The 24,942-nt window shown below is 40.6% G+C and overlaps 1 protein-coding gene across 2 annotated transcripts in view; it reads right to left on the reverse strand.

Annotated features, from left to right (window-relative positions):
* COL4A5 (collagen type IV alpha 5 chain) overlaps nt 1-24,942 on the reverse strand; it is a 73,642-nt gene that overhangs the window by 26,142 nt on the left and 22,558 nt on the right. The window contains exons 3-30 of one of the 2 annotated variants that reach the window (XM_085060368.1): nt 21,063-21,152; nt 19,761-19,805; nt 19,002-19,046; nt 18,833-18,895; nt 18,001-18,054; nt 17,277-17,303; nt 16,024-16,104; nt 14,921-14,983; nt 14,353-14,388; nt 14,215-14,256; nt 14,016-14,108; nt 12,563-12,616; nt 12,401-12,457; nt 10,137-10,181; nt 9,983-10,036; nt 9,763-9,804; nt 9,165-9,297; nt 8,384-8,557; nt 7,100-7,183; nt 5,794-5,886; nt 5,141-5,211; nt 4,725-4,916; nt 4,118-4,286; nt 3,359-3,451; nt 3,174-3,278; nt 2,502-2,599; nt 2,087-2,237; nt 1,333-1,446 (exon numbers count right to left, since the gene is read on the reverse strand). In XM_085060368.1, coding sequence (XP_084916494.1) covers nt 1,333-1,446; nt 2,087-2,237; nt 2,502-2,599; nt 3,174-3,278; nt 3,359-3,451; nt 4,118-4,286; nt 4,725-4,916; nt 5,141-5,211; nt 5,794-5,886; nt 7,100-7,183; nt 8,384-8,557; nt 9,165-9,297; nt 9,763-9,804; nt 9,983-10,036; nt 10,137-10,181; nt 12,401-12,457; nt 12,563-12,616; nt 14,016-14,108; nt 14,215-14,256; nt 14,353-14,388; nt 14,921-14,983; nt 16,024-16,104; nt 17,277-17,303; nt 18,001-18,054; nt 18,833-18,895; nt 19,002-19,046; nt 19,761-19,805; nt 21,063-21,152 — 2,368 coding nt within the window. Of the gene's footprint in view, nt 1-1,332; nt 1,447-2,086; nt 2,238-2,501; nt 2,600-3,173; nt 3,279-3,358; nt 3,452-4,117; nt 4,287-4,724; nt 4,917-5,140; nt 5,212-5,793; nt 5,887-7,099; nt 7,184-8,383; nt 8,558-9,164; nt 9,298-9,762; nt 9,805-9,982; nt 10,037-10,136; nt 10,182-12,400; nt 12,458-12,562; nt 12,617-14,015; nt 14,109-14,214; nt 14,257-14,352; nt 14,389-14,919; nt 14,984-16,023; nt 16,105-17,276; nt 17,304-18,000; nt 18,055-18,832; nt 18,896-19,001; nt 19,047-19,760; nt 19,806-21,062; nt 21,153-24,942 lie in introns of both variants that reach the window. The other variant, XM_085060369.1, reaches the window with a different exon arrangement.

Genomic DNA, 24,942 nt, shown 5'->3' on the forward strand with positions numbered 1-24,942 from the left:
TTCCCAAATTACCTGAAAAACAGAGTCCCAGAAACTTTACCCTAATGCTGCATAAAGGAACAGAATCAAAACAGCCTAGTGAAACACACAAGGGATGGGAGATGAGAATGTAAGGCATTCTGCACAAAACAGAGACAGAGCAGTGCCAAGGGAAATAAGGATTTCTCAAGCGGGGCCTTCCAGCATGCACCAGATTTCAGAGCCCCATGCTGTTAGTAGCCACACTGCTTAGTCAGTACAGACAAGAAGAGTGAAAATAGAAGCATTTCAAATTCATCAACTCCAGCAATCATTGTGCATTTGTCAACATTCGTATATTTCAGAATAAATCAGAGATCACACAAAATCAAACTCCGGCTAGCACCAGAGGAGATGTTACAGAAAGACAGAAGAATATGCATTGGATGAAACATTCAAACCCACACTAATACATTCCCCTCCTCACCCCAAATACAGGCCTGTGTTGCCCTTCTGTTCCAGTCTGGCCTCCAGTGCAGCCCAGGACCCCACAGTCAGCACAGTGAGCCAGGCACAGGACCCACTGCTGCTCCAAGGAACCCCTGTGTGCCTTATCCCAACCCCTTCTGTCCCTAGCTCTCAAAACTGGGCACATTCCAGGCTTGCTGGTGCCCTGACCATATGTTCCTTGCCCCTCTCAAAAAGAACAGATTTAAACATGACCCACACTTTAAGCAAGTGAGCAGAACTCCAGCTCCATGGGTCTACTTACTCAAGTGCTTGCCTAACTTCATGTTCAGCACTTTGCTGAATCTCAGCTCACAGCTCATAAAGATCTGAATATCACCAACCAATCCATGATCCATGGTCTTAGAGCTGGCCATGACTTCTTCAGCATGCATTGCAAACAATACCAAGCCCAGTGCTGGCACACACATTCAAATAGTGCAGCTCACAAACATGCAACGGAAACATTCTGCAGGTATGACAGGAACTGAGTGGGTTTGGAAGGGCTTCGGTGCAAAGACATGCTCAAGATCACAGAAAGTGTTCTCACTGTGGTGACTGCCACATATTTGCAACATCAAGAGTTGCTGCACAGCAAGCCCATTCACTGAATGAAAGGGAAAAGGAATTTCCCTGAACAAACTTTATGAATAGAATGATGTGCATGCATGCACATGTACCCTTCTGTGCAGAGATGGAGCAAGTTCATATCATCATCAATCACCAGTCATTTTAGACAAAAGGCAAACAAAACTCCCTTCAGAAACATATTCTTAATTATCACTGTCTAGTTGGACCTGCAGCATCTTGTGTACCTGCTTGTATACGCCAGAAATAACCTATGGATACCATTCATGCAAGTCTTACCTGGGGGGCCAACAGGACCTGGGGGTCCTGGAGATCCAGGAGGACCTTGACCACCAATGCCAGGGATGCCTGGTGGGCCTGGAAGTCCTGGTGGTCCACTTGGTCCAGGGTCACCTAAAAGAATACTCTTAATTAGTTAAATACTGAACTCAGTTCAGAGACACTTGCTTTCAGAGCAGAGTGCCTGCACATTGTACTTGAAATCTCATCCTTACATGCAAACAAACATTGATCTGACAGAGGAAAAAACAGACTCCAGAGGCTATTTCTGAAAGCCAGGGATTTGTCCCCACTCCGTGTGGAATACATAAAATTTATGTTTCTAGGCTATACATATATTGCACTATCATCCACATCAAATTCAAAAGATGCTCTCTAGCAAACCAGACATGGTGGGCAGGTCAGTACAGACCATGGTCAAGAGCAGGGATAAATAAATTGTTAACTCTGTGCATGTGGAAGCACAGTGCATCTAAAGGACAATTATTCTATTGATAAAGTTTTACCCCCACATAAACATTATGTCTTTAGAATACAGACTTTCAGATACTGATCCACAGATTGGGATTTACTCCCTTGTGCCTTTTGAGAACACAATCTTCCATTTACACAGATGTGTCTGCTTTGGAAAAATTCATCCTGAAGTAATTGCTCTAAAGTGAGCACTGCTTGTATTTAACTGCCATATGCCTCCCAGCACAGCTACATTTTTAGAAGTTCAATAGGGAACAAAAAAGGGGAGAATTCTCAATACCTTTGGGCCCTGGAGTTCCATCAAAGCCTGCCCGGCCTGGGAGACCAGGGTTTCCTGGGAAGCCAGGATCACCTTTAGGTCCTTGAACTCCTTTTATCCCTGGGGGTCCTGGTGGCCCAGGTGGTCCTGGAACTCCAAACCCACGATCTCCCTATAACAAATGAAAAAAAACTTAAAAGGGGATTTTCTAAGTTTAGCCTCTCCTAAAAAGGTTATAAGTAACAAATTAAAAATACCACCACATCTTGGAGATCAATTTCTATTTTACTACCCTCACTCAAAATGCCAAGTAGAATATTTTACTTCCCCATCATCAAAAGCTGAGAACAAGAGGTGGAATCCTCCTCACCATCTTCCCAGTGACACAGAAAAACCTCTAAGAAAAGGAAGTTTTACAGTAAACACAAACACAGACCTTCTGTCCTGGGAAACCAGGTGGTCCAGGAGGTCCATCCAGACCGGGGCGACCTGGAGTTCCTGGAGCTCCAGGCGGGCCTGGAGTCCCTGGGAAACCTAGACATGACATGAAGATTAGGGCAGCAGAAAGGACACCAGAGAGCATTAGAACAACTCCTCCAGACATGCCTAAGGCCCATGAAAAGAGGTTCTGTGTTAGCCCAAGCATACTTGAGGGGTACCCATTCAGCTGAGGTAACTTCTGAGCATTCAGTCTGTGCCACAAAGGATCTCTGGGACTCTCAGAGGGGGTAACTCCCTATGCTGTGAGCTTTTACAAAAATCACAAGCAGTTCACATAGAAACCTTAACAACTTGAGGCAGCATTTGGAGATCATTTATTGATTCAAGCTCATTTCCCAAAGTTTTACCCATTCACTTTTGTGTCCTTGGTTTACTGAAGAACGTAAGCTACTGCGAAGGAGCAGGACAGTGCACAGAGGAATAAGAGTGCAGCAGTTTTTTCTCCTGGTATTTCTGAAACTGTTATTGAGATGTATAAATTTAAGACAAACATGTTTTAAAGGATTCCAGGGACAGAAATCAACTTGCTAGGAAAAAGTGAAGGGACACCACCCCTTATGTCCCCTCTTCCAGCCAGTACAATACAGTAACATGGTAGTAAACATACCCTTTGGGCCTGGTGGACCTGGAAGTCCAATGCCAGGAATACCTGGTTCTCCCTTTGCACCTGGGATGCCAGGTAAACCACGCTGACCTGGCTGACCAGGATCTCCTGTAAAAAGAAGAACACAGTTATCCAGAATCAGAACAAAAAGCTCTTGGAATTCCCTGGGTATCCAGCTGCTGCTTTACCTGGAAGACCTGGATCACCATTTCTTCCTGGAGGACCAGGGGGACCAGGAACACCCGGTTCTGTAATAGTCTGGCCAGGGTCACCTTTTGGACCTAAAACCAAAAAGCAGAAATATGAATCACTCAGTAGGAGTTACTTTTCTGTCTTTCTTTTAGCAGAAAAAGATGCCAGCCCCATCCCAAGCTCACAAAACTCAGACACCAGCAACACTTTGCTCAATAGGCTCTCCAGTCCCAAGCCCCACACAGCACTTAGAGGCTCAGAAGCCCTGTTCAGTGTTAAGACAGTTTTCCTGAACTGTTATTTTTTAATAGCTTCATCCTGGGTACCATCAACGTGAATAGTATTTTCCATAGCTGACACCAGCACACCTTTATTAGGATCTGTGTAGCTGACAAGAAAGTACCAGAAGCACACTTATTCAAAGCAACCCCTTTTTCACCAAATCTGTTTTAGCTGCAGTATGGCTAAGCATACAGTGGTAGTTACAAGGCATTCCCACTGCAGTCAGCAGGGAAGGAGAAGCTTCCCTGGAGGTCCGAGCAGAAGGTAGGCATGTCCCTGAAGTGACATGGCACAAATGCTGCTCTCCCTGTGATTCTGTGAGGACCCTCAGTAAGGGAGCTCACAAATACCAGGTCTAAGAAGGCCTCTAGGAAAAGCTTAAAAGCAGTATTATGTTCTAAGAACTACCTGGAGCAAAAGGGCAAAGTTTGATTTTGCAGCACTGGCTCAATAGCACACAGAGATCAACTCACCAGGAACACCAGGAGGCCCTGGACGGCCGGATACACCTTGGATGCCCTTTTCACCAGGCGAGCCTTGTGGACCAAAACCAGGAGGTCCAGGAAGCCCCTTTTCTCCAGGAAGACCTGGTATTCCTGGATCACCTGGAATACCCATTTCTCCTTTGAATGCAACACTGCCCTGAAAAAAGAAAGAGCAGGATGGGAAAGATCATGTATTTACTATCAAAAAAGAGTTTCATTGCTTCTGCTTTGAAACCCTCTGGCAGTTTCCATCCTGCCACCTCTCATTAGCTGCCTACATCTTACTAACATGGTAGAGAGTAGGCCAAAACCTGGCTACTTATATCCTCCTGCTACATAGGTGAAATATTGACAGTGGCAGAAGGGACCTTTTGACAACTGCCCAAGAGAAGCCTCAGCTTATTTCTAGAGCACTGACAGATTCAGGAGGTACCTCAGTGTATCATCACTAGATTGGCATCTACTGAAGAGAATTACTGCCTTACCACAGACAGAAAAAGTGCATTGGCCAGCTCTCTTCTCTGCACTGTATCAAATGCATGCAGGACTTCCCAAAACAGCCATCCAATCAAAGACAGCCTAAAATGGAACTCACAGGTTCCCCCTTAGGGCCAGGCAAACCTGGCAGTCCGTCTCGTCCGGGAGTGCCATCTATGCCAGGGAGACCTGGAGGTCCTGGGAAGCCGGGGTCTCCTTTGTCACCTTTCATTCTTGGAGAAACCAGGACATCTCCTGGGTCTCCTTTAGGACCAGGTCTGCCAGGAGCACCTGGGGTACCTGGGAAGCCCTGAGGGGGGGAAAAAAAAAAAAAGAAAGAAAAGAAGGTATTTTAATTTTTCTTTCACTCCCCCTCTAAGTTTGGAACAACATAAGAGTCATGCATTCAAGTTAGTTATGGACAAAAAAAAATACATATCACACAAAAAATTAAATCTATCGTTTACTGATCCACCAATCATGCAAGACAAATGAGACACTATTTTCCCACCAGAACATAACACCACCACTTACTGGTGGCCCTACAAGGCCAGTTAATCCAGGAAGCCCCTTTTCACCTTTTGGTCCAGGAAAACCAGGAGAACCTGAGTAGCACAGAAAAACATAAAAGAAAAGCATAAATATGGAGAGGCTGCAATATCAAGCATGCTGTATCACTGATAATAGATAAGTTGTTTTAAAACCAAAGTTTATTCTGCATTTTTTGAGAGCTTCATTTTATTTAATAGAAAATAATTTGCAACTCTAAGTTAAACCAGTAGTGTAAAAAAAAAAACAAAACACGCTTTTAAAAATCTCCAGCTCCTCCATTATTCCAGGAATAGCAGTAGTAGAAGTTAGTTTTTCTCTCTCAGTTAAATCTGCAGCAGACCCTAGACCTTAAATATACAGAATGCTTGCAAGGCTGTCTTTGAGCAAAAAAGTATTTTCAAGGACTAGATTTTCAAAGAATGACTGTTTGTTTTACACATACCCAGCTTGTTTCTTTCCAACACTCCCCAGCTGTGCAAAATACAACATGTACCAACTCTGCACTGGAGCTGACAACTGCACATTTGAATTGTGCACAATACACAGATCTATTGTTACCACTGTATGCCAATACCCTGATAGAAAAGTGACTTTATGGAATATATTAAGCAAACTAGTGAAGACTCCAGCCTTACCTGGACTACCCGGAGGTCCTGGTGGTCCTCTCTCCCCAGGAGGCCCAGTTACTCCAGTTCCTATGCAGTTGAAGCATGTGTCTCCTCGATCACCTAAAAAGATTTGCATTGAAAAAGCACACTTGAGCATCAGGTTTTAGAAAACATTAAAGGAATTCAGCACAGCAGCAACTGTTTTCTTGCTACTGACCTGTAATATCAGGTCCAAACTGACTATTTAAAATAATTACTGCTTAAATATTAGAAGCCTCCCCCCCACCCCGAAAGTTAAACCGAAGCTTTTTGGTGGCTAGAAGTCAGACAACCAATATGAGATATAATGAGAATGTATTTATGACAGTGCAAAATAATTAAAACAAAAAGATGCTTTCAATAATAGAAAATAAAACCATGGACTTTTTTTTCCTCAGCCAAAGTGCCCTCTTTTAAAGTAGAACTTGACACTTCTAATTACAACTCTAAACCACATTTATCAAAACCCCACATTAATTAAATCCAAGAGTGCAAAATGAATACTGGGACTATATCATTGATTTGACAATAGACTACAAGTATTTCCTTTAAAAAAAAAAAGATTGGTTTCAAGAAGCTTAGGAATTTCCTTCACATATAGATTTATATGACATTCATCAGTGTAATATTTGAGCATTTTATTTAGGTTAATGAATTAATCCTTATAATCTCCATGAGAAAAAAAATACTTCTGTTTGAAATGAGTACAAAATTAAGTGAGATGACTAAACTCATTTATGATGTCCATGGTCGGGCTAGGAAAAGATTCTCACTTACCCGTATCAGCATCCTCATTGCAAGGTTGTCTTTTTGGAAACAAGGATATATATTAAATATGACTTTCTTTTGCTTAGCAAACAAACAAACTCACTGCAGATTGACCAACTCAAATTAGGAATCTTGTATTTATAATTTCAATGCTGCTTTCCATAAAAAAATCAAATATATTCATGAACTATAAAACATTTTCACAAACTTGGCTAGGACTGTTACAAAGCATCCAGTTTCTATCAGCCTGGGAGATACTCATAAACCAAGTTCAATTTTACTTTATTCAAGACCCATGCTAGGCACTGGTTGAACCCTCAGTCACTCAGACTCCTGTACTTTAATATTAGGTAAAAGAATATCCTACATGCAAAGCAAAGAGGTTTCTTACTAAGAGACATAAAATATCTGCACTGAACCCTACTGGGAAGGGGCACTGTTAATCCTTATTTAATGCAGGCTTTACATTTCTTAACAAGCTTCAAAAAAAGGAGAAAAAATAGCAAATATAGCCATGACACTGCACCTTTTTGGCCTCGCTCCCCCATAAAACCTTGTTGTCCTGGAACTCCTGGAGGACCTGGTGGCCCCTGCTCACATAACCCGTCACCTAAGGAAAATCAGGAGAGCTTTAATGATCTATTTGTGTTAGACTGACAGCAGCACCAAATACATGTATTCAGCAGAGAAAATGTATTTTGATATTCTAATACACCCCCATCATCACAGCCCAAACATTCTGACAATTCAGACAGGACTGCTGGTGACAACCCACACATGTAATTCAATCTCGAAAACAGTGATATTACACACCGAGCATCAATTCTTTACAATCTCAACTATCTCCCACTGCTTCCCACAGCCCACACACTTCCATCTCTATACTACATTCTGATATTTAGCCTTGTATCATAAAATCATGCCTACGAATCATCATCAGAGCAAGGACACTTCAGATGCTAATGCCACCCAGACACTAAATTCCTCCCTGAACCATGCTAGCCCCTCTCTCAAAAACCCACTCTAGCTTTTCAGTTCTTATATTCCATTCACCATTCCCTACTCCCCTTATACCAAAAAAGGATGTAAGAGCTTTCATCCAAAGTGTCCACTCCTAAGCTAATTTCATGTGCTCTACAAACTAGAATATTTATGAAATGAAACTGTAATTCTGTGAAAAATTAAACCTTTGACTCTCCTGCTATCGCAACTCTTATTAGGGTTCTCCAAGCAATGGTCTCTCCAAGCATTTAGTAGCTGATATCATGACAGCTGAATTTACTCAAGCCAGTGTCAAAGTCGTTGCCTCCTGCTTTATGCACAAATTTTAATGCAACTGTCATTGAATTAAATAGGATGCAACACAAATTGGAAATACACTTAATTTTGTACATCCAGACCAAATGTGCTAGACTCTGGAGAAATGTCATTATTGTGTGATTTACCACAGAAGTCCCTCAAGTCTGACAAGATTCCTCTAGTCTAGTTGAGTCTTGCACAAGTTTGCAGCAGGGCTCAGTTGACGTAGGAAAGAGGCATGATAAAGCCAGACTGCAACTCACACCACTGAATTCCCAAATTCTGTAACTGCCCTTAAGCCTGAAGTGCTCCTACATATGTCCTGATTTGCAGTGGGAGCAACCTGAAGAATGTATAGGAATAGAATCTCATGGACTTCAGCTGCTGATATAAACAACATCTTTGGAGGTGGAATTAAAAAAAACCCAAACAAACCACAGAAGCCCGAACCTAAACAAATGTCAAAGCTGTTTAGTCTTTTCTACTTGCTGTCTATGTGATCATCACTTACCAGGAGGAACAGATGGTGCAGGTGGTCCTGGGGGACCTGGTGGTCCTGGAGGTCCTCGTGGTCCATCAGCTCCTGGTTGCCCAGGAATAGAAACCCCAGGTAAACCTGGATCTCCCTTCTGTCCTCTCTCACCAGGTAAGCCAGGTGGACCAGGAGGTCCGACAGTAGTGATCCCTAAGATGGGAAGAACTTAGTCCCTTGCCAGCTCAAAAGTTCACATCACATTTTTGCCAGGATGACAATGATACACATTTCACATTTTTAGAGATGTTTGTTTGAAAAATTGACCTGAGACTTAACAAGTTTATGATAGGAAAAAAAAACAACCCAGGACTAATGAAAGGAAGTATTAATGAGAAAAGGGACATATACATGCATAGAGAGGAACATCATGATTCTAATGTTACAGCTTGTTTAGGGCACATACAGGTCACTGCTCACTCCCACTGTAGACTCAGATCATCTACCAGATTTGTGGTACACAAAACTTTTTCTGTGTAATGCAATAAATTATGTATTTTATAGGTAAGTGATATGAGATAGATCATGCCTAGGAGCATTAAGCATCCTCGGTTCACCACAGCAAGGACAATGAATGTTCAGAATTCCTCACATTATCCCCAGAAGTTTGAGAACACCTTTCAAGCTCAAAGGTAAATCTAAGTAGTTCTGCCTTCATTTTCTGCACAGTCCTTCTGTTAAAAGGAGTGTGTAAAGACTGAAGCCAAATATCCAATCAGACCTTTGAGCATACAACTTAATTTAAAGCTTAAACTCCTACCTGGAGATCCTGGCAAGCCAGGTGGGCCTGGCCTACCAGAGAATCCACGCTCCCCTTTGGCTCCTGGAAGTCCTGGCAATCCTTTGCTGCCTTTTGGTCCCACTGTTGCATCAATGCCTGGTCTTGGAACAACCTGTAAATGTTTCATGCTCATGTGAAACTATGTGCCAAGAAAAGAGGCATTGGAACAGTAAAGAGATGTGAGGGAAGGAAAGTTCAACATACTTTGAACCTTATACCAGTGACAGGATGCTTTCCTCTCTCCACTGAATTACCAAGGAAAATTCCAGTAAAGAGCACTCCCCCATAGGAAGCTGTTTGACTGCCAAGCCAACATAGTTACAACAGGCTTCAGTGAGGCTGACTCAGTCCTGCTGGTCTGAGGTTATAGTCTAGCCTGTGTTTGTGACCTAGCAAATCCCAGAGCACAGAATTGATCTTGAAAGAAGGAAACCACTGTTTCTGTTAGTGAATACATGAAAATTTTACTGGTGCTGATGGTGTTGAACCCAGAGATAGGAGACTCAGTCAGCCAAGAACTACAATGAAACAACACTGTCAACCGAATGCAGAAATAAATAAGAGACTGGCAACTTACAATTCCAGGAGGACCAGGGGGACCCATGTCACCTTTTTCACCCTACCAATGAAATGAAGAGCATTTTTGATTCTGTGCAGCAGTACATAAACAAGTTATTGCCAATATTCCTCAACACTGTAATAGCATAGGCAATGCAATTACTACTCAGGCAGAAACAAACTCAGCGATGGCAGATTTTCAATCTATTACAGCCACAATGACAAAAATCTTGGCATACCTTTTCACCATCCCTTCCTGGAGCACCGTTTATTCCGGGACCACCAGGTAAACCCTTCAAGAAAAGGGAAATAGAATCACAGTCGGATCTTCTCCATATCAGAAGAAAAGCTTATAAAGAGTCTGCTTAAATTAGAAATAAATGAATTACTCACATCCCTACCAGGCTGACCAGGTTCTCCATCTTTGCCAGGCTTTCCCTTCAAAGACACAAATATACATTGAAATAAAAATGCTTCAGTGGTAAAGAACTCTTATGGAAATTGTTACTTGTTTCCCATTTTTCAATAAACTGAACTGTCTCTAGAATGCAGTTCTTGGGACAAACACAAAGACATCAAACAAGTATAATCCATGGAGTTACCTAAACTGAGGCTTCCATTTTGAAGATCAGAGCACAAAACCATGACAAGTCTCATAAAAATGCTGGGTGAATATAGCACAAAATGATCTCCAGTTAACTACTGCTGATTTATCATGTTTACTACTCCCTCTATTTTAACATAGGAGAAATCCCTTATTTGGAAAATAGATCCTAACTCCTTAAATACTAGAACACTATATTTAATAAAGAATTTAAAATTCAAACAGAAAAATTTTATTTCATTTCACTGATCACATTATATTAATTTTCCTTTAAATCAACACAAGTTTCTCATTAGTATCATTGAAAATATAAAGTGCAATTTTGCTCAAAGAAGTGACTACTAAAAAGCATGTATTCTTGCTGAACAGATTTGTCACTGCTGCAATAAAAGCAGAGCAAGCTCCACTTTATTCCAGACCATTCACTGGGCAGACATAGCACTTTATTGTCAGAGTTACAGAAGCCATGTCTGGGGGGCACCTACTGGAACAGAACTAGAACAGGTAACAGAGCTTCACCCAGTGAATCTTCCTCAGTGCCAAAATCAGTTCTTAGTAATTGAGAGTTGATAATAAGACCTCACAGATTTGGTGAATCAGAGTACAATGTGATTTGTGAATTTATTTACTAGTGATAATTTCTGACTCTCAAAGTTGAGGTTTAAAGATTTCCTGTGAATGTGCAGACCTAACTATCTGTTTGAAAACACAGACTGACATTTTTATATCTGAAATATCTTTGAGCCACACAGAATCATATGGAGCCCTAAAATGCAACTTTAAAGTAACTTACCAGTAAAACTACACTTTAAGTATGCAACATGCCCAGATACAAAGTAATAAAACCAAACAAAAATGTTGGTAAACAAGCTTTTGGCAAAAGGCATCCAACATATCCCCTTGGGACTTTTATCCTTTCAGATCTTTGCAAATTTATATGGTTCCCATTTACTCTTGCAGAGAAAAGCAACAATTCAAAACCCACTCAAAATATAATGAGACTTTTGGCTTGGTAAATCTGCTTGTTATGTTCTCTAGAAGAGACAAATCAAAGCCTATAAATCTCAGCAACTAAGAAGGGTTTTATCTAGAGTACCAAACATTTGTTTCTACTGGAAACTGTATTTACTTCTTATGGAAATTGGAAAACCTACTACCAACATTATTCTGAACAGTGTTTATACATTGTCCAATTAACCTGAACAGGACTTGTGTACTGATTTTCAAAGGGGCCAATTTTGTTCATGAAACTATGCATTCAGAAGTTGTGGAAGTCAAGATACAGAATGTTTTGAGCTGATAACAGCCTCTTAACTAGTCCAGTCCATTTTATTTTCATCCTATTTCTTAGCACTTCTATGATCTTCCTCAGCTTTTCTGAGCTGTGACATCCAAGTACATTTAAATTCCAGGACTGATTTGGGTCTAGTCAGGAACAAAGCAACTCCTGCTAACCCCTGATAAAGGCATCCTGACTTGTGCCCTTCCCAGAAAGCACATAAATTGAAGCAGTCTCTTGGGAAATGACAAATGGACTTTTGGTCTTAACAAGTGTTCAGACACTTGGTTTTGTGACTCACCGCACAAGTAAACCCACCAAGAATGAGTTTACATAGACCAGCTTTTATATATATATATATATATATACACACACCAAGCTCATGCTGCTTGGCAACACCAGTACATACCAAAATGAATGAAGACCCTTTCTAAAAGGAAACAGAAAAACTGCTGCTTCAGACAAGCAGTCCAACAACTTTGAAGGTTTTTACATGTTAACCAGATAACATAGTTCAAATTATTTTCTCCTGCCACCCAAACTAAGACCTACATGTAGATTATTCTATCAGAAAGCACTGAGAGAGAGGCATAGCTAGAAGCAATGTCATGACCCCTGTGCATCATCTACGAGTTTGCCAGGTTAGGTTACAAGGAGGAAAAAAAGTAGTCTCTTACCCAGAGGCTGATGGCCCCACCTGAATTCAACATTTGCCTAATTCTCAAAGATAACACTGAATGGAAAGATAAATGTTTGGTTAAACAGACTACTTACTCTTTTGCCTGGTTCTCCTTGCTCACCTTTTTCACCTTTTACGCCACCGGGAAGACCCTGGACACATAAACGTCATCTTAAACTGAGCCCACAAGGCAGAGTAGAATGAAGTTACAGTTCTGATACTGGATGCAACAAAATAGAACTAAGAGTTCTACTCACAGGAGGGCCTGGTGGCCCAGGAAGTCCTGGTGGGCCTGGATCACCTGGAATACCCTGTCAAGCATGGGCAAAGAAAAAGAGGATTAAAGCCTCCAGCACCCCCTAGCAGTCCAGTTGATTTTTTTTCTTAATTTTTTTTTTTGCTGTCATTTAGATTTCAAGTTATAAAGGATCATATTTATTCTTTCTTTGTGTGGAATTTCAAGTGCATCTATAAATTTTATTAGCCGCTCATCCTGTTTATTTAGATGATTCACTCCACTAAAAACACAACTGCCTCCTGCGTGCACTGCAGCAGCTGGTCTGGTGGCCTGCAGCTGCTATCCAATAATAAAGACAAGAAAGAACAAACAAATGCCAAATCCTGTTGAAATTACAGGAGCAGTCATTAGATTACTGGTACTTGCTGAAATCGAGAGGCCATCAGGATCAAAGTGTGTTCACCAGAAAAGGATCATTGTGTTAAAAAGTTCTCATTTCTATTTTGTCTTGTTACACCTTTGCACAAGTTATTAAATCTTTTCACCATTAACCTAAAATTACAAGATACTGAATCCACAAAAAGTTGCTGTGCAGTTTTCATTATTTTCTTGGAGCTGTACCAGAATTTTACAAGTCCATCTACATACTTGATTTTAGTCAGAGATCATGGCTGGAGGCACACACCAGAACTTCATGTGCATTTCACAAAAAAGTAACTAATGTTGATTTTTTTTTTTTACTGATTGTGTACTACCAAGCATATACTTTGAAATAAAAACAAATTTGCAGACTTTGAAATCATTATAAATGTTGGTCAAAGGCAATGCACTCAGAATGTTTGTAATTCTTAGTGCTTTAAAAGGAATGTAGGTGGAATGCTTTTACTTTGTACATTTACATAAATTAGTGCCAGCATAATTAGTCCTTCAAGGGTCCCTGATGACAGAAGCAAATTATACTGACCCCAATAAAATCAGATTAATTTTTGCTTCAACAACAGTGTGGTCAAAATGTCACCTTGTGTTTTCTTAGAATTATAAAGACAACGCTGCTCTTTACTTTCTTTCACCTAGTAAGAGACAAAAGCAGATACCTTTCTAGGATGCCTGTGCATTGCAAGTGTGCACCAGCACCATAGTTCTACTTAATGCCTTAGTGGTGCTTAATGTTCTTCTGAAAGGAAAAGTAACAAATGGTTTCGATCAGGAGGAAGGGCAGAATTGTCCTACACCCTGCTAAAATAAAATACCGCTGTGTCTCTAAGGGAAGTAACTGAACTAATGTGACTGGCATGCTTGCTTTCTATTAAAGGAAAAGTACTCAGGCCTGGAATATTCAGTACTCTGAGGCAAAAAAAAAAAAAAAAAAAGAACTTCTGCAGTAAGAAGGATGTGAGCATATATGAGCAAAACCAACAGAGGCTGCAGCTTGATCATATGCTCACTGCACATGGGTGTAGCGTCCCACTCACCTGATCTCCTTTCTGAAACTCAATGTCATTTGGTCTTTTCTGTTCTCCAATTTGTCCTGGTGGCCCTGGAGGTCCCTGAAGACCTTGTTCACCCTAATGTATAGAAAGATGCAGCTTGTTACAGGCAATATAAGCAAAAATGGCAAGTGTAAGTATTTTTAAAGTAATAAGCAAAATATCGTTATGGTCACCTACTCACTTTTTCACCTTTAGGTCCTTGGAAATTCAAACCCATATTACCCTGCAAAAAGTATAACTCATCAGCCCTTAGAAGTCACAAATAAACAAAGATAAAGAGAACAGTCCATCACCACAATCAAGACAGGAAAGACAATACCTTGGGTCCTGGCAGCCCAGGTGGACCGGGAGGGCCCTATTGAAAAAGGAAAGCAAAGAACAAGTCACCTACAAGACGCTTTACACACCTCTTGCAGAAATGCTCCCCCTACAACAATGTTGCAACTTTGATTAACACATTATCTCCACATTAACAAGGCACCTTGCCTTCCTTTGAGAACACTTTCTCATGCTATTTAACGTCACCAATACGTAAGAAACTAGTTCTTCCCTTAAGTGAGAGAGTCAAATGAAATCAGTCAGCTTAAACATCTTAGTCTAAATAAGCTAAATCTTGTTTCATGTTTCACATAAATAAGAAGCCTGCACAATGATTCAGCACAATTTAAAGTGAAAAGACATCTGGGAACAGGTTGTTTCAAAAGTATCTTATTTAAGTGTGCACAGTACCAGCTCCAGGCTGAACTGAATGCATAGTTGCTGTCATCTTCATACCGAATCCTGACTATGATGATCTCTGCACTTTACTGACCTGCCTCTGAGAACACAGAACAAAGAATTAACTGTCCCATTTAACGTTTTATGAGTAACAGGTTAAAGAAACTTACCATCAAACCTGGGGGCCCTGGAGGGCCAATTGGACCTGGTATTCCCATGGAGCCAGGTGGGCCCTGTTGAGGAAGGGGAGGAGGCCATGAGAGGCACATCTTTAGGAAAAAAAAACCCAGTGAGAGCTTTTAGCTCAAATAACCCCAACAGTTGGCATCCCATACGTGTCAAATCAAGGTTGCTGACCACTGACCTACCAATCTGTCCTTGTGCAAAGGCCTAAGGGAGTTTACATGATGTTAGGAGAGTTCTGCCTCTCAACATCAATGCATCTCTTTGGCTGGGATAAGGGAATGCTTTTTTGTTTGTTTTGAACTACTTCTGCGCTTTCTTTCTCTTCATGCACTGAGAGAGAATAACAAAACACTTTGTATTTGTGATTCCTCCCAGCCAGAAACAGACAATAGGGAAGCACAGATCAGAGGACCAGAAATGCTAACAGGCTCAGTCTGGTCACAGAATAGCCTGGGGCTTGCCTCTCTGTACCAGGAAATGGGAGTCTGGCTTCTGTCCAGTTCAGGCTGATAGACTCATTTTCGGCTCCCCTTGTTCTCCCACTAAAGCAATGAATGGCTCAGTGGGGAAGCACAGGGCCTGGAGTCACTAGCTGTTTTCACAGAGCACCGCTGGGAGAGCAGAAACACTGTTCAGGAGGTGCAACATGAGGAGAACAGCTGAGGCATTACCCTCTCATTCCCACCATCTAAAACAGCAGCTACAGCCAGAAAGCCAGATGTGGCTTTAACCAAGGGTGAAGAAGGGAAGGGAACTCCAGAACAGATACAAAGAATGTCTAGGAAGGGAGAAGAAGCAGGGAAAGCAGACAAGCAAGTCAGTAACTGTGAGTACTACTGTCTGCTGGATACCATCTTCCTGACCAGGGGACCTTTCTGGCCTCTATGGGTCACCCTATTAGGAGCAATATGGAATCACACACTTCCTCTCAAGCCATAAATCAGAGGTCCATTTAACATGAGCCCTGCATCTCCAAGAAAACGTATGGATTCCTTAGCACCAAAGCTGCCAATTGTGCTGTAATGAAAATATTTTTCATGTTATCTTCTTGGCAGAACACAGCCTAATAGTACTTTATGCAACTTACAGGTATCCCTGGAAGACCTGGAAATCCTGGGTCACCCTTCTGTCCTGGCAGCAAGGATGTAATTATTTCACCTGCTTCACCCTAGGAGAAATACAGTTGACTTCAATTAACAATACATTTTACAATTCCTTATCACCATTTTGACTCCAAAGGGCACACAGTGGCTCCTAAGACTCTAAGAGACCCTGAGCTATGCTACACCCTAGCAATACAGTCTAATATAAGTACTAGTTTCTCCAAGAATAGCTTTTTTTAGGAGAGATAAGGATTCTAAATGGCTAAACTAACACCTATTAGTGTTAGTTGTACAAAGATATCAGCATTGATCTAAATTCCAAAAGATTAGGGGACTGAAACAAATTCTTCACAAAAGAAACATTCCAGCTCCATGTGAAAGCAGTGGATAGGACACAAAAGAAAAAAGGCTCATTCAGCTTTTTCCAGTGTCCCAGGTCATGAGATTAGTGCTGAGTGTGCTGTTACTACAGTTATGCTTCGTGGTCTATATTGAAGCAATTTCTTATTGAATTCAGGTAATATCTTTGTTTTAAAAGTATATGTTCTGATGAGATTGTTCTTTAATATCTCGAAAACAACTGTGAACAATTTTCCACAATTTTCCAGTACCAGTGTTATGCTGTCCTCTCAGGAGGTAAACAGTGTAATTCTGTGGGTCAAGTTTCCTCTTAAATAGGTTTGAATCAAAACTGATGTTTTGCCCCATACTCAAAATTGGTCAAAGGTACTACAAAAACCTTGAAAAATAAAAGGGCTCCATAAGGTTCAATATCAGATCGTGAGACTCTACACTAGGAGAAAAGCCCATCTACATAACATATGATGCACAAAAAACATTTTCAAAAGGAACAAAAGATGTTGTACTGTTCTTGTCACTGGATATTTTAGGTCACTATTGTTTAGTCTTTAGGAGTGTTCTTCAGTGTGCACAGGCAGACTAATATTGCATTTGGGTGTTTGTAGACATTTTGCTTACTTGATGCCTCACAACACTGACCCTTACAGTCCCAAGCAAACAGCTTCAGAAAACACTCTTCACTTCTCAAACTACTGACCCAAACTAAGCTACTGCACCATTTCCATTTGCACTGGAGTGGCCTAGAAACACCAAGAACATCACTCCAGATTCCAGTGACAAACATGGTCTTGCATGAAACAAGCAGGTTACTCATGGCAGATCACACTGCACACCCACATCTGGTAAGTACATGCATGAGAGAGTACAGCACACTTACCTTCATACCTGGCAGACCAGGGGGTCCCTTTGTTTAAAAGAAACAAAAAATTAAAAGAAAGATCAATAGAAATAAATCATTGGTATGTTATTTGCAAACCACTAATCAGATCTACACCATGAGGCAAATATCAAAAATATCGAAACTGAAAAAATTATATGGAACAGGGGAAAAAGAATTTTATGAACTTCAGAATCAAACAGAAAAATTAGAGAAGAACTTCCACAGTCATTGTGGAGCATTAAAAGGATTATATTTTCCTTTCTTAGCAATTTATTTCTTTATTGCCTCCTATTATTCATCCAGTCTAGTACATCTCTTTATGTTTGTACTTTGGTTCTGACAGTCACTTTGCTGTACATCCTTGTGTTTTATACTGAAAACACCCTACAGTCTTTTTTCTGCCCCATTAATCACCAGTAAGACTCTTTAGATGTACCAGATGTCAGTATCAAGATCTTACTTCTGACACATACGCACGTATTTTTCTGCAGGTGGTAAAGCATCTCAGCATGTGAGAATTCAAAGGGGTTTTTGAGCTTTACCACAACATGCAGCACAAAAACTCATTTTCACTGGACATCTAAAGTGTTCTGATTAGCCATTAAAAAATTCTCATTTATTAAAAGAAAAACTGCAAAAAGAAGCTGACATTTATCAGATTTTTCCCCGTAGAAGACTTTCAGTGGATTACAGATAGTTGATTGGGAAATGCTTTACTTACAGGAGGCCCTTGTAAACCAGGAAAACCTGGACTGCCTGGGAATCCACGCTCTCCCTTAGGGATGAAGAAAATTATTAGCTAAAACCAACCCAAAACATAACAAAACCAGATAAAAGATTTTGGCTCAAAAGTCTAGTGTCATTGTTAGCTTATGACTCCAGATTAGCAAATTGGAGTATTGGAACAAGCTATAGAATAAGCACTTAGTTAATTCGCACAACTGATTGAAAAATTTCCACAGTCAGGTGTTTCTGCATAATTCCAGGCAAAGTACTACACTACAGAGACAGAAAACACATGTAATGTTATAGAAGATAAACATCAGATTTTTCTGGCAAAATCTGAATGTGAAACTAAGTAACAAGTCAGAACAAAGTGATTCCCTTCAACAAGGACACTGAATCAGTATTTTCAATATGGGGTTATTAGAAAATTAATAATTAAAAACTCCCCTGTTAAGTAATGAGCTTTTCTTGGTAGCAAGTGCTTACGACAATGACAAGATACAGCATCTGAGCTAATTATCAGACACAGCTCTCAGCTATAAGCTATACAATTAAGGATTAGAACACAGTTTAACTATATTGGCTGCAGAGTACACAACGTTGTGTCTTGGTGTTGGCAATTTCTGCAAAACTTATGCTTTAAGTTCCAGAGCATGATCCCTTCTCTCAAATGGGTGTGTAAGTCTGAATAATTTTAGAATTAACTGCACAACTCAGTAACAGCAATTACTGTTGCACCCAACAGACTAAACCTATACGCTGCAGCCAGGAGAACAAGAGCTCTTTACTATATTATTGTTGAATTAAGATTTTAAAAGGAATTCCACCTTTGTTCCATTGCATCCTGGGATACCCTGAGGTCCTGGTGGCCCATCTTGTCCTGGTAATCCCTTTAAAGTGGAAAAGAAGAAAGAGGCGTTAGCTTGCATGATGCTCTACTGGGCTTGAAAGACAGAGGAGAATAGATTGGTATCTGTACAGCCCATTTGTACTCACAGGAAGTCCTGGTGTTCCTGGAAACCCGGGAAGCCCTGGCGGTCCCTAGAAGGAAATTAACCACGTGTTTGAAACAATACAGTATGAATGGGTGTGCAAAAGGATTTTCCAAGATTTTACTAAATGTAACTTACTTGTGCAGGTCTAAGTAAAGAAATACATAAACACGTGTTAAAAGAATGCCGACACGGCATTCAAGGTTCTTACCAATTTTTCAGGGAAACAGCCACGAAAACATAGTAGAGACAAAGCAGAACAGCTAAAGTAATTGTTTATAGATATAGAGAGAAAATGAATGGTGTGGAAAATGGATGTGGCCCAATGCAGTCAAAATGCATCAATTATTACCAGCTGAGGTGTCTGATAGAAAATGCAAAGGCACAAAATCTAAAGGACTTCCAGAGAAGTCCACCTCTCCCGCATGGACCTTAGACATGCTGCCTCTACTTCAGAATACATTGAAACAAAAGGTACTGGCACTTGTTTAGGTCCCATATTGCAAAACAGATCAAATAAGTATTGGGGCTGCTCTCCACAATGACTTTATGAAATACAAACAGTATGTAAGATCGTATTGCTTATGCAATCTTAATTATAAAAAGTAGTACAATACCGTCTGGCTGGTAGTAGATTACTCTTCAGATCTAAGTCAATTTTTTTTCCTTGTCCATCACCACTTCTGTTATGACCCACTCAGTGTCTGTCAGTCTTTATTCATTATTCCAACACACCACCCTATAAAACTACATCAATACTTACTCTGATTCCTTTGGGTCCAATAGGCCCTGGAAGACCATCATCACCCTAAAAAAGGACAACAGACAAACAAAGAAGTTCCAGTTTGTCTTTCTATCAAATTAAACACTAAGCCTAAACTTTCTCCTACATGTTTACAGTAAGTGGACTAAAAGTTATAGTAATTTCCTGAGTTAAAGGGATCAAAATTCACAATTATTTGAACTTTTGGCGTTGGACTCTGAGCTGAGAAGTATTTTTTCCAGTTGATGAACCATGACTTGGAGGAAAGTCTTCCTAAAAGCCACAGTGCTCTCAGGTCACTGACAATCACAGGGTCAAGGCTCCCGTGGAACATCCTCCAGCGGCCTCTTGTGGGCAGAGCAGGGGAGCCACGATTAAACACGGATCAGATTGTACCAGCGTTACTTTGCATTATGATCATCACAGAAACAATGCAGAACTTCGTAGCAAAATCTTAAGAAAATGCATTTATGGAATAATAGTATAACAAAAGTTTCTAGTCCAAGACTCCCGTGCTGTTTCACTCTTGTTATATCCAATTAATCTTCCTTTATTTTTTTTATCACCTGCCTATTTTTTCCTTTGCTTTTTTTTGGATGTGCTTCTGTTTATACTGTGAGTATTTATGAAAGAAATGGCAAATCCTGAATATCCTTATGTATGTTAAAGGCAAATATATTCAGAGGAATTTTACTGCTGAATTACACCATCTGAGTGTAATGATGCAATTCAGTAGTAAATAGAAATGGAACTCCTCCAGGGAAAGCCAGAAGCATTCCTCAGTTCTCTGCACATAGGTTCAATAAGGCCTTCATTTGCATTACCCCACCCAAACCCATCCCAGGAATCTCATCCCAGGAATGCCACCAGGTGCAAACAACAGTTTACCTATCTGGTGGGACCCCTCAGGGCAGTTGAGAGCAGAATTCTACTCTTATCAGTAAAGTCAGCTAAGCCAGGATCTTGTTAGTGCAAGGACTAACAAAGGTACATCACAGCACCTTGCCAAACCTGTTCTTTGACCCTAATCTTCAGCACCTAGTGAAAGGATACAAGTGCACAGGTAGTGCTGGCAAGCACCTGTGTAGGTGAAGAGCTGGATAGGAAATTCAGAGCAATCTTTTTCCACTGGTTGACTATTCAAATCAATCAACTGAAAGACCTGTGTTATACCCCAACATTTGAAGATTTTGACTATTAAACCAATAATAATCAGGAGTTCTGGAATTGCTTAGGATCAGCACTACAATCAAGCTAATACTGCCCAGCACCTTCATGCTATTCAAGTGAATTGGGACTTACCTTTGAGCCTCTTGGACCAGGTGGTCCTTCTGGTCCAGGAAATCCAGGCAAACCTGGCTGTCCTTCCAAGCCTGGGAATCCCCTTTCACCCTAAAAAAGAATAGGTGGTGGTGGAGGTGGAATATGACAGAAACAAAATATATGATAGAAAAATTTAGAACACACATTATCTCTTGCTTCTCTGTAGGAAGTCATCACACTGACAAACTAATGCCGTGAATAAACATCTTAGCTGCTTAACTACAGAAATTCCTGAACACAGACACATACTACTTATAATTACACTACTTAAACTGATTTAATAGGGTGTTTATTCAATGCAAACCCAATTCAAGTATTTCTGCATGGAGCTATACAGTTGGTCTGCTACCTAATCAGAAAAGAGAAACTGTGGAGGAGTGTTACTATCTCAGGCCAGGATAGGAAAGGGTTAGTGTGTCCCTAAAGGAGAGAGAATGAGGAATTCGGGAGTGCCAGATAAGGAAAACATTAGGCAAAACCAGATTTTGGAGCAAGCTCTAGCATGAATGGTGCTTGCACACTAAAAAAACACACCTGTGCACAATAAACATGTCAGATGTGTGAGGGGGCAAGCCAGGCTACAGAGTGCCTACTAATCTCAACCTGGTCACTCTTCTTCACATTTTTGTTAGGGCAAGTAACATGTACAAATAATGCTAGAAGACACTTTTAGCAGAGGGGTGGCCTTGTGTGTAATTTAAGGCTGAAGAACTGTTCTCTAAAATGCAACTAAGTCAAGGTCTCCACTCAGTCACAGAACAGGGAAACCAAGGCCTTGAAAGGCCTTCATGTAGAGAAACACGAAGCCAAACAGCTAAGATAAATAGAAGAGGCAACAACAGATGCTAGTGAACTGCAGCAATGAAACTGAAATGAGTATTTTCCAAGCCAACTTTGAAAGTGAGCAGCAACAATGAGAGCCTTGCATGAGGAAACTGTTGCCAGGGCAACTCCTGTGCAGTTTACCAGCAAACTACCCCCAAAAGCAAACAGATGATTTGAAGAACTGTGCTTGGGAACAGCCGAGGTACCACACCAGACATGTCCTAAGGGAACTTATACCAAAGTTCAAAATAATTAAAGTGGAAACAGCTGCACTATAATCCCTATTTTTGATTAAACAACTAGTTAAAGAAATGTGGGCAAATTGGGTGGGAGGAGAAACCACGGTGATCCAACTCTATCTGAGGGGTTTTTTTTTGTGTTCTACTTAAAGAGCCTATAGATGATTCCATAAGCGACAACAGTTTTCGGATGTTACTTCTGTCTCCAGATTTTTCCTATTGCCCACACCGCATTGCTTTTCATGAAGATTTGGATGCTACAGATTTGGCAAAAAAACTGCCTCCTCACTGCAGGAACACACTGAAACTGAAAAGAAATTTAACAAGTCTTCCACAAAAAGTCAATGCCAAAAAAGACATTATATTGTTGAGGATAAAATGAGATTGAAGTCTCTGGTTAGTGTGCAATGAATTTTCTTATAAATGCAAAAACTCACTAGCCAGTTCTGCTTACACAGAGCTGAGGAAGTTTGGATACTTCGTTTTTCAGACTGGAAGCTACTAAGTTAAAACATAAATAGCAAAGGTTTAGGTCAACTCAGATCACCTCTTCCAGTCCTGAAAATACATGATTGCTTCCAAAGCAAAAAAAAGATGCGCCAGCTATAGAACCCTCGTTTGCATGGGGAAGGGGTGAGGAATCAGACTTTGATCTCAATTGCCCTCAATCAGCTACACCAATATGGCAAAACTATCAGCTCACAAGCTCGAACATGACTGCTGCTTGAGGCAAAGAAAGAAAAAACTACAGTTGGGAAACACCCTAAAATTATGCTTTGCTGCAGCAAGATATAGCCAATTAAACAGAGAGACAGAAAAAATTGGCAGTGTTCCATGTACTCCAATAATAGGACACAAGCAAAGATAGATGCAGTTTTAAAGCATGCACAATTTACATGTCAGTATACGGGACCATATTAGTACAGTTCAGGTCAACAGCTATGAAGCACATACACCAATCATGCAGTTATTCTTCACAAAGTGATTAAAATCTGAGAAGTTTTAACTACTTCTTAGGAGTCTGTATACAACAATGAAAAGAAAAGCTGAGCCTGTGTCATAACTGTACTAAATTTTACCATGATAATGGCAGAAGGAAATAGGGATCTCAAGGACAAATTCTGATAATTTTCTTCTGAGACTCAGAATTCCAGTGAGACCAAGAGTATGATATCACAGAATATGTGGCCTCACCTTGAGGTGATCAAATTAGATCAACTGTCCCCAGTTTTTGTCAAAAATAGCATAACATGGTAGAGGCAGAGTTAAAGAAGAATCACTGGCAGCATGGGAGCAGTTAAGTTAGAGCTGTGGCTCCCCAAAGCAAGACAAGAAAACAGTCTTCCTATTTGTTACAGTTCAATTTGTATTCCAGCATCTGGCCTGTTAAAATTGGGATACCCTAAACAGAATGCTAGGATGCCACTTTTGAGTCTCAGAAGGAATGCATTAGGCTCTATTAAGCTGAACAAAGCAGCACTTCTCTTAGCTGACATAATGCAAGTGAGCAGCAACTTGGATGCAGATGCTGCTTTAGGGCCAGAAGTGAAGCCCAGTGGAACAGAAACAGAGGGCTCAGCCGAGTGCATTACACAAGGCTTTTCCTGTCTTCCCATTACAGAACCAGGTTCCATATGTCTGATTTCCAGTACTTCTTCAAATACATTGTCAGACTACTAATCAAAGAGGGAAAATTATATAAACAGCTCTATGTCTAATGCTCTTCCCACACCAATTAGGCAAGGAGCTGTAGAGTGTGACTCCTGCTTTGGAGGTCACTGCAGAAGGAAGCAGTATTGGATTTGGAAACTCTGATTAAATGTATAACTGAGTGATACACTGTGAGGGATGAAGCTAATCATCCTAAGACAGCCCTTGATGTATTGTAGTAGTACAAGAATCTAGGAAGATTCAAATGAACAATGCAAAATCCAAACAAACTAAAGCAAAGAATTTAAAGGATAAAGAATTAGGATATCAGTGACAGAGAGATCTTGGGGTTCCCCAGGGCTGAACTGCTGAATCCAGCAATGCATCAAATACTGAGGGCTTTGTAATTATAGGGCAACTAACATAATGAGGCGTGTGCATGTATGCTCAAACAAGTTCCACTAGCAACACATCATACCTAGGAAATATGGGCTTTGCTTTTCATCCTTCCTTTACATAATCTACGTGATGGTCTGCAAGCTTCAGAAGGGCTATTTAGAAACCCTCTGGCACAGCTCAGGATTATGCTGTATTTACCTTGGCTTCAGTGGAGATGAATCATAGTTCCCCAATTTCAAATGTATTCTAAGGACAGATTGCATTATATCCACCCTAACCAGACAACAGCTACTTGCTTAGTGAATTCACAAAATAGCTGTGACGAGTCCAAAAAAAAGGCAGCTTAGAATTACAGAAAGGTTCTCCAAAGTTGTATCAGCAACAACTGTACTGGGCATAGAAGTCTGACGTTTAAGTGCCTTCAAACTGAACCTGAAATAACTTGTGACTAGAGTGACAACGCATCTGGTTTGGGCACCTGCATCTGAAGATCCTCTAGGAACACATTAACTAGGTTCATGTTTGGCTAACCAAATCTAACTTGGAAATCTTGCCATCAAGGGAATACTGTTCTTCACTAGGTATGTAAATTGGGAGTATACTCAGTGAACTAAAAGCAAGTAAATGCCAAGGAATGACCTCATCTGTCTGGAGCTATCTGGATGGCAGGTGTGGCATCAAGCATTACCTTGAATTTTGGACAGCTGCCTTGTTTAACCTGAGCCAATAGTAAAACTCTGCATCAG

Source organism: Lichenostomus cassidix, chromosome 4A, assembly GCF_008360975.1.
Source record: "Lichenostomus cassidix isolate B80296 chromosome 4A, HeHo_3.0, whole genome shotgun sequence".
NCBI classification, from domain to species: Eukaryota; Metazoa; Chordata; class Aves; order Passeriformes; family Meliphagidae; genus Lichenostomus; species Lichenostomus cassidix.